Source organism: Myotis davidii, unplaced genomic scaffold, assembly GCF_000327345.1.
Source record: "Myotis davidii unplaced genomic scaffold, ASM32734v1 scaffold187, whole genome shotgun sequence".
Lineage (NCBI taxonomy): Eukaryota > Metazoa > Chordata > Mammalia > Chiroptera > Vespertilionidae > Myotis > Myotis davidii.
The window spans coordinates 5,667,187-5,677,216 of record NW_006383018.1 but is presented as its reverse complement, the minus strand read 5'-3'; the positions used below and the strand labels follow the sequence as shown (position 1 = coordinate 5,677,216).

At 43.5% G+C, this 10,030-nt stretch overlaps 1 protein-coding gene across 1 annotated transcript in view; it reads left to right on the top strand.

Annotated features, from left to right (window-relative positions):
• The window catches only part of PON1 (paraoxonase 1), a 44,231-nt gene extending 35,554 nt beyond the window's left edge, over positions 1–8,677 (top strand). Inside the window, exons 7-9 of the mRNA XM_006779229.1 lie at positions 1,208–1,289; positions 5,429–5,557; positions 8,268–8,677. Of these exons, the coding sequence (XP_006779292.1) occupies positions 1,208–1,289; positions 5,429–5,557; positions 8,268–8,426 (370 nt within the window). The 3' untranslated portion in view covers positions 8,427–8,677. The remainder of the gene's footprint in view (positions 1–1,207; positions 1,290–5,428; positions 5,558–8,267) is intronic.
• Positions 8,678–10,030: the final 1,353 nt, after the last annotated feature.

Here is a 10,030-nt window from a genome sequence, read left to right as displayed (position 1 = left end):
TGCATTTAAACACATGTGTACATTATATACAGTAACCAAAAACTACTCAAGAGAGGGGAAATCTATATATATAAAAGCCCAATATGCAAAGTGTCCCCTCAGGAGTTCAACCAACCAGGAGTTCGACCACTTGCTATGATGTGGCTGACGATCAGGGGGAGACACGGAATGAAGGAAGGCCCTGGCTGGCAGCCAGAAGGCTCCGATAGGCCCCTGATCTTGGCCAGGCCTAGGGACCCTACCCATGCATGAATTTCATGCACCAGGCCTCTAATATATATATTTGATGTCTCTATCCATCTATTCCCTTCCTCATCTTGTATCATCACAAATTTCAGAGGGATCATAAGAGAGATAAACAGATGTGTGAGAGAAACATCAATTGGTTGCCTCCTGTATGCACCTTTACTGGGCTGGGAATTGAACCCACAACCTAGGTATGTGCCCAGGCTGGGAATTGAACCCTCCCTTTCAGGGTTTTTTTTTGTTGATGCTCTAACCCACCGAGCCACATTGGCCAGGCCAGTGACATATTTAGAGAAAGCAACATGAACAGCTTTGCAATAATTCATATTGTCTCCTGGTCTCCAAAACCAGCAGATAATCAAGCAGTCGTCTCTTATTTTGTCCCGAGATCACTGTGCTTAGACTGACCACAGGTCTATATGATGAGTGTGGCGTTGCACTGTGTGCAAAATACTAAAGCCACGGGGTCCAACCAGTCTCAGGGTAGGAGGGGAGGAAGACTTCTCTCATATCCAGGACCAGCAGCTTGTCTTCTCTCATACTTTCTTTCTCTGGCTTAAAACCAGGAGCTGATTGTCAAAGGGTCTTCCTGCAGTCTGTTGGGGAGAACCCACTATCCTCTGACATGCAGAAGCTGGGGTTTGCCCCTATGTTGACAAACTAAGAGAAGCACTGCAATGCTCTATCTCCCAGATGTAAGAGCTGGTGTGTAGGGCTAAGGTCCTTCCCTACTGATAAGGGTCAACTGGGTTTCTACCCTTAGAAATAACTTTACAGGATTAAAACTCCTGTGTGCACTATAAACTCATTAGTGCTTTCAGAATTTGATGAGCATTGAGAGGGGTTCCATGTTCCAGTCTCTAAGCCAAGTTCTTCTCGAGGAAGAGTTATCACAACTTCACTGTCATCTTTTGGATTGCATCACTTCGAGTGCTTTGATGTAGCTCTTTCTTCTTTGAAGGTATGTCTATATATCTGAACTTCTGGCTCATAAGATTCATGTGTATGAAAAGCATGCTAATTGGACTTTAACATCATTGAAGGTAAGATATATTAACACTCTACGTTTGCAGAGTGATAATTAGATTCTAATTGATTTGTGAAATTAAGGGAGGACAAAAGGATTATCTAATTGGAATGGGTGAGAACCAATTTTTTACTCCTTTATTAAGAGCCATCAGCATCTTATGTATTTGTTGTTCACTTTTACTCGGCAATGGAGCTGGAAGCAGCCAACCACACATCTCACCTATGAAACTTTGATTTTTTTCTACTCTAATGAATTTTAAGCTTGGCATTGTCTTTCTAGTCCTATCTTCCGTCCTTCTTCCCTCCCTCCCTTTCTCCCTCTCTCTTCCCTTCCCTTCCCTTCCCTTCCCTTCCCTTCCCTTCACAACACTCTGTCTTCCAAATCCAACCGCACAATCGGATCTCCAGTCTGCAAGCTCACCCTGCAGATTTTGGACCTGCTAGTCTTCACAAATGTATAAGCTAATTACTTAAAATAAATTTCTGTCCCTCTCTCTCCCTCCCCTCCCCTCCCCTCCCTTCCCCTCCCTCTCTTTCTCTTGCCCTCCTCTCTCCCTTTTTCTATCTATCCCTCTCCCCCCTCTTCCTCTCCTTTCTTCTTTCCTCTGCCCTTCCTTTTTTTTCTTTCTATGTTGACGGAATAGTCAAGACGTTAAGACTTCTCTCAGATCTAGGACAAGCATCGTGTCTTCTCTATTACTTTCTCTGGCCTAAAACCAGGAGCTGACTGTCAAAGGGCCTTCCTGCAGCCTGTTGGAGAGAACCCACTATCCCCTGACATGCAGAAGCTGGGGTTCGCCCATATGTTGACAAACTAAGAGAAGCACTGCAATTAAACTAGGTGTTTAATATGACAGAGATCTCCACAAAATTTATAAAGCCCAAGTACTAGCAATGGCCATCCAGTGCCCCAGCAGCCCATCACCTTGCTGCCTTTGTTGCCAACCCTTGTCCCTCTGCTCCTGCCTCATATTCCTGGAGCTCGCCTGGCAGGGCCCTGCCTCAGGATGGGGCACTGTTCCCTCTGCTCGTGAGATCTTCCACCAGAACCTCCATGCCTCCATGGTTCTCTCCTTCATAGCATTTCAGATTTTACCAGAATGTCACTCAGTGAGACCTCCCCAACTGCCTAATGTACAACTCTGCTCCCTCTAAACCACACACACACACACACAGCTCCCCCTAAACCACACTCACACACACACACACACACACACACACACACACACACTCTTCCTACCTCACAGACGACTTTATTTTCCCTCTAGCATTAGTAATGAATTTTATTTATCTTCGGTTAGCTGCCTCTCCCCCAGGGTATAAGCTCCACAAGGACAAATTCCCCCACCCCCATTTGCTCCTGGAAGAATTCCTGCCACCTACTGGGCATTCAACAAACACTTGTTAAATTAGTATGATGGTGCTGGGCGTTTCAGGGGCCATCTTCTACCCACACCATGGTCTGTTTTGAGATTTGGGTCAAAAGAAGTAAAAACACGAGAGAGGAAAGAGAAAGTAAGAGCAAAGGGGAACATTATGCATGTAATCCCTGCCCCTGAAAAGCAAGACGTCTCTCTCCCACCATAACTGCCCACAGCAGGAAGCGCTGTCACCAGGCGCTATGACCATTCCCAACAGCACATCTGAGGAACTGTCCTGAGAGGCTTCACTCCGAGAAAATTACCTTGAAGCACCATCAAATGTAACATTATGTCTGACATTAAAAGTCATTGGCTGGACTAGTTTGGTATTAGCTGAAGTAAAATGGAATTTCACACACTCATACTCACTGAGGGAATAAAAACAAACTGTGGTTATAGCGATACCTACTTCTGTCAACTGGAAGTTAAAGAATTTTCTAAAAGTAGATCCCAATCCAAAGATACATTCAATGCACAACAATAAAGGCATGGCTGCTGCCAAGGCAAAATTGAGCACAAGGCGTATTTCAGGTTTGGCTTCCACATTGGGCAACAGGTCATGCCTGTTTCCTGACATAACTCAGTTAAGACTGCCCTTGCAACTGAAATGTTATTCTTCTTTTGGGAGATCCACATTAATTAAACCAGTTAATTAATACCTGGAGTGCCAATAAATTTGATAAGATAGCTGAGACTGATCTCGGAATTTTCAATGAGATGTGGGATAGGTCTATGTCCTGCCAAAGTTTGGTACATGCATACAGTGAAATATTATTCAGTCTTAAAAAGGAATGAAGTACTAACGCATGCTACAATATGGATGAGCATTGAAGATATTATGTTAAGTGAAATAAGCTAGACACAAAAGGAAAAATAGCGCAGGATCCCACGTGTATAAGGTACCGAGATTCAGCAAATTCACAGACAGAAAGTAGAATCGAGGCTACCAAAGGCTGGGAGAGGGAGGAATGGGGAGCTATTGGGCACAACTTCTGTTTGGGATGATGAAAGTTTCCGGAAATGGATAGCAGTGATGGTTGTATGACATTGTGAATGTATTTAATGCCACTGCATTAAAAGACAAATTTCACATGATGCGTATTTGACTACAATAGAAATAATCCCTCCTCTCCCCAAAAATCAAGACAGCCAATGAATTAGTCCCACTTCAATGAGTTGCAATTCTCTAAAAATTGGGATATTTGTTGACAAAGGATACAATTTCCCTCCAAAAGAATAGTTCATTAAGTTTCCTTGACCCAGGAATGTAACATTTTCCAGTTGGCTTTAGAAAGGCATGGAAAGTGGCATGTGCGTGCATTGCGGTGCATTAGTATCACTAGGAGTCACAGACTGCATGGCAGGAGCCCAGCACAGGCTCCCCACGGGCCCCTCAGCATTCCCTCTGCAGGAACCAGGTCTGCTGCTGACTCCTCTCTCTCCTTGCAGGACACGTGGCGGGAGCTCCCGAGTTGTGTGTTGAATGAATGGGACCCCGGGCTTCTGAGTGCCCTTCTCCCACTCTCACCCTGCCTCCCAATTCTACAGGCTTTTATCTGCCATGGAATTCACCAATTAGCTATCACCCCTTCCAAAGATAATAGCGGAGTCCTGAGACAAACATTTCCCTCACTTAAAGGAAGTAACTGATCAGAGTAGAATGGCTCTGTGATAGATGGGGCCTGGTCTGTGGAGAAGGCCTGTGGCTGCTTTTGACCAGCGCATGCTCACTCAGCCACCTCCTTTGGCCAGCCTGGCCTGTTTCCAGGGTACTAATGAGCGACGGTTTTGCAGGAAGGTGAAAGGGAGACTCTGCCCCAATGCTCAAGCCCTCTAGTTCCTTCAGGGACATGTGGGGATGGCTCTCATTTTGAGGAGGAAGCACAGGCCCGCATTGGCTCCCTGCAGCTGCCTGTCCACGCTCTGGCCTTTGCAATGTGTTACTGCCCCTTATTACAGGGTCTCTGGGCGCTGAGGTATGCTGGTCTCTGTTGGAGGCACACTGTAGATATTGCTTCTCCAACTGAGCGTGAGAGGCAAACAAATAGATGTGATTTCTTCCCGGTAGAAGGCAGCCAAGATGATGAATGGAGGAATTAAGAATCGTTGGTATTATTTATGATCCTGGTGCAAAGCCTCGACAGCAATCTGTGCAGTCATCACATGCTTGCAACTTATATTTAGAAAATAAACAGCAGAAGAGCAGAGAGTTGGGTAATACCAGGAGACTAAAGAAGAAACTTGTTCCCAATTCCAACGCAAAAATTAGACCCAGAGTGATCATTTGTCCTCTGGCTTCACAGCCTACGATTAGCCATTAAAGAAGAGCCTACATTTCATTGACATTCTCATCAGAGAGGAACCTATACTTCCTGGTTGTTTTCTGAATGCTTATCAAAGTATCATCTGTACATGCCGTTTCAGAAATGAACTGTCCTATGCCGCACTTCAAACATTTTTTTCCCCTTCCGTTTTAGGGTCACGCGCAGATGTTAAGTCCACATGATTTTATTTAACTTTTCATAGCCTTTGTTGGCTTTCTGTATTCCCCGCTCCCTCATCTGTCCTGGAAGCTGATGGAATTCCCTGGGCGCTATTGAAAGGGGCAGAACTGCTGTGTCCCTGGAACCAGCAGTGGTGACCGAGGACAAGACAGTAGCTTTCCCTGACATACTGCTCAATCATCTCTCCATGTTTTTTCTCTCCTTTTCTCCTTGTTTTTAATCTGGAAGTCCCTAGCCCTTAACACGCTCGTGGATAACATATCCGTGGACCCTGTGACAGGGGACCTCTGGATTGGGTGCCACCCCAATGGCATGAGAATCTTCTTCTACGACCCGGAGCACATTCCCGGATCAGAGGTTAGTTTGAAAAGTGAATTAGATCAGCGATTTTATTCCCAGATGTTCTCTAGTTGAAAACATAATTCTCAATTATATGGGCAAATAAAAAGGGCGGGGAGGACACGGATAACTGGTCCAAATGATCAGCTAGAAAAAGGACTTTGACTTGGGGAGGCATTTTAGGCAGAGTCTAGGCAGGAGACAGAGGGTGCACGGAAACCGGGTAATCTGAGGGAATTGCGTAAGGACACCATGTACACAGTCGTGGGCAGAATGTAGGGTAATCAACAGGGGATAATGCAGAACCCCAGGGCTAGGTAGGGGGCAGGGAATGCTGAGAGAAGCCAGACAAGGAGAGAGCTGTGTGTGAAGGTCTTCTGAGCGGAACCTGGCCTCGGGTTGAGGGATGCAGCCAACCAGCACAGGGAGGAAGAAAGCCTGGAGAACACATGCCCTGCCTCCACCTCAGACCTCCCAAACCCCAAAGCCCCTTGGTCAATCCTAACTGGGAGTTGGAGGGCAAGAGAGCCCTCTAAGTCAGTCTTTGTCTATCTGAGCAGAGTAGAGAGTGAATCCGGGGGCTGGATTAGGATCCATATCTTCATTTCTCCAGCTTGAGAATTCACAGTGGTGTAAATATATATATATATATGGTGTCACATTGCCATGGCCTCATCATTTGTTACCTGCCTTCCTATTCAACTCCCCCTTCGGTATGTGCCCAAGCTGACACCAGGGACCAGTCCTAAAACACCAAAGGGCAACATCTACCTTCCCTGCCGTTGGGAATGTATATCACTAACTAGAATTATTTTGGACTAAAATACTTTCCTTCCACCTCAGTTTTACTACCCCCAAACCCTATTTGTGTCTGTGGTCTTTAATCAGTGAACTATTTGGTCATGTAAGAATGTGAAATTTATTTGGCCACAGGCATTTTCATGTTTACTGTGACTTGCTAGTGTGAGTTTTCAGTATGTATTAATTATACTTGCTATTTACATCAACTATAGGTTATATTTTTGAATTGGTCTACTGCTCTGTATTCTTTTTAAAGCTACCCCACCAGGAGCAAAAAATATTTTATAGCCTGTGTCTTGGATTAAACACACACACACACACACACACACACACACACACACATCCAAATGTGTATTTCCAATTACATTATGGCCCTTCATACCTTCTATTTTTAGGTTTATAGGATAATTGTGATTGTGTTCAAATGCAATCCCTTGTACCTTTTGCTCATTCTTAGGTAGTAGGATGCCCTATGGTATGTTTATTTATTTATTAAATGTCTATTGATTTCAGAGAGGAAGGGAGAGGGAGAGAGATAGAAACATTAATGATAAGAGAGAATCATTGATCGATTGCCTCCTGCACGCCCCCTACTGGGGATCGAGCTCACAACCCAGGCATGTGCCCTTGACTGGAATCGAACCTGGAACCCTTCAGTGCCCAGGCTGATGTTCTATCCACTGAGCCAAAACACCTAGGGCTGGTATGTTTAATAGACTTGAAGAAATGTATGCTGTGGTGTGGTCACTGGAACTCAGCATGTTAGATTCTAATTTGTTCTTGCTTGTTAGCTCATTTGGTGCACTTGGGTCATTTGCTATTGCTGTTCTGGAAAAAACACTTCCTTTCTAATGATGGATCTGTTCAAGCACACATAGCAAAAAGTCATAACAGTCCATTATCTAATACACTGCCCTATGGAAGAGTAATTTGGTTTTATTAAAAGATGTTTAATTACTTAAGCCAAGGTGCACCGTAAACTATTTCCCAGTAACTACTACACTTCAACACTACAGCAATTTTCTAAAACATCTGTTTTTGGTGCCAGTTGTTTTAAAGAGGTCCTTTTAAATGCTCCACTGGCCCTTTTCTATCCAGACACTGGTTCCTGGTCTGCCATATTTGGTGTTTTTGCATGTAGGTATCCTTTCTTCAGGTCATTGTATTTTACCCTAGAAAAAGTTGAAAGGGAACTTAACCTAGTCCCACCCATCTCATTCTATAGATGAGAAACCAGTGGTGACTAGAACATCCAAAACACAGTCCTGGGCTCCACACTCACCATGTGTTCTTTATAGGAGGGTGAATAGTCTGAAATTGTCATTTATCAGCCCAAATGGTCCAATATTGGCCATTTAGCAGTCTAACATGCTACTACATCGTTGCTAATGATATCATCATATTTCTGCTCAACTAAATGAAGGGAACTGAACTTACAAGATCTTATAGATGGGAACTTAAATTAAGAGGGATGGATAAGTGTGGTATAGAGATATGTTCTTTTGGGGCCGTACTTTTTTTTTTATTGCCAGCATTTAAAAACCAAGAATTAAGTGTAAACATCCAGATTCCTAGTTTATCTGAAAATACACAAAAACTATCCTGAATGCCAGCATGGCGATAATTTTACAATTAGAACAGCCCTTCCCCACAATTTACCAGTCATGACTGCTCCCTAAGGCTCCCCACCCAAGCTGTGCTACTCATTTACATTTATTGCCTCACCTCTGTAGGCCTGTGTCACTATCTCTATTTAAGATCAGAACCTGTTATTGTGCCAACAAGGAAACAGGCGTCTTATATAGAGAGTAATTTTGGAACAAAATATGATTTACCTAAAGGCTTCTTCTGGAGAAATGACCCATATTTAAAGTTATGTTTTAAGTGACTTTTAAACAAAATTAACCAATTGTTATTTCTTGGATAGGTGATCCAAATCCAGAACATTTTAACAGAAGAACCCAAAGTCACGGTGGTTTATGCAGAAAATGGTACAGTGTTGCAAGGAAGTACAGTGGCCTCTGTGTACAAGGGGAAATTGCTGATTGGCACTGTGTTCCACAAAGCTCTTTACTGCAAGCTCTAACAGGCCAAAATGCACCCACGCCATGGGAACTGTGAGCCTGTCATTTCAACGGCGTGCCACCTCGAAGGGACCACAGCGATCTCATTAAACAATGAACGTTGACCCTAAATTAGGCCACGGTTAGGGATGAAAGTGCTGTTTTACTGAGAACAGAGATGATTGTAAGGTTTTTTTGAAAGTACAAAATCAAATTGGTCTTGGGATATTTGTTTACCAGTAAAAATCCTTTCCAATAAAATGGCTAAAATTTTGGTCATGTAACAGTATGTGACCTAACAGGTACTTTACCTACAACATAGGTTTTCTGAGTGCACGTGACTTATTGCTGCCTTGCTGAGTCTTGTTCAGAAAACAGGAGAGCAGGATGGCTTTACGGGTCATCAGAAATCCAGAAGCCACCCAGGGACTCCAGTTCACATGCTGGGAACGGGATGTGCACTAAAAATGACCCTTCAACTCCGGGCACTTCTCCTTAAGCAAAGCCATTAGACATATGGCACAGCAGACTTACGTTTCCCCCTTTACGTATGACTTTCTCGGTAAATGTAAATCAAATGCCTCAACTTTCCTTCTACTCTTGCTTACTCCGTTCTCCGCTAGCAAAAGGCATGCAGGAAAATCTTAAAATTCTTGGGAGTGTTGTCATACTTGAAAATTACCTGATGTCTGTTATCTCGGCACACATTGTACATTTTAGTTTCTTTCACCTGGTAAAAGAAAGAAGTTTGTTCACATCAGTGATTGGATACAGAACAAAACCCATAACTGATTCGGGTAAAGCTAAGTGTCCCCCCAAGAAAACAGTTATTAAGGTGGTGGTGGTTCTTTTTCTACTCTAACTTGCCACAGAGGCTAAGAAGAAGATAATAGAAAAGTAAACAAAAGAAGAAATGATTAACAACCTCTGGCTATCTTCTGAGGGACATACTCAGAAAAAGATGACTATTATTTTCTGATGAAAGCCGAGGAAAAGGTTACCTGTCCTCCTTTATTTGTCTGTTCTAAGGTATGGCTTCCAGGATAAATTGTTTCTTTGCAACCTTAAGGCAGTCATGTTAGAAAGTGTCTCTAGGGCATTTGCCATGATGATGGTCTGGTATTTGGAGAGAGATGTTTTGCTGATAAATTGAGAACTGCTTCTGGTTTAAGACCACTGACTTAAAGTAATACACAGAGGCTAAGAGATCGAAAAACACATTTTGTTTAGATCGAAAAACACTTTCCTCACATCAGGATAAAAGTTATTTTTAGTCGTTTCCATGGGCATGGCGCCATGTGCCCTATGAGAGCTGGTTTGTGATGCTGTTCACAGCCCTCGAAGCTGGAATATTGCTTGGAAACGATCAATAGCTGTGGTGCTTAGTTTGAAAAAAGCTACAGATTTCCTTTATTTAAAAAAATAATTTTATTGATTCCAGAGAGGAAGGGATAGAAACATCAATGATGAGAATCACTGATTGGCTGCCTCCTGCACATCCCCTACTGGGGATCAAGCACACAACCTGGGCATGTGCCCTGACCAGGAATCAAACTGTGACCTCTTGGTTCACAGGTTGACACTCAACCACTGACCCATGCCGGCTGGGCAACCACTATTTCCTTTA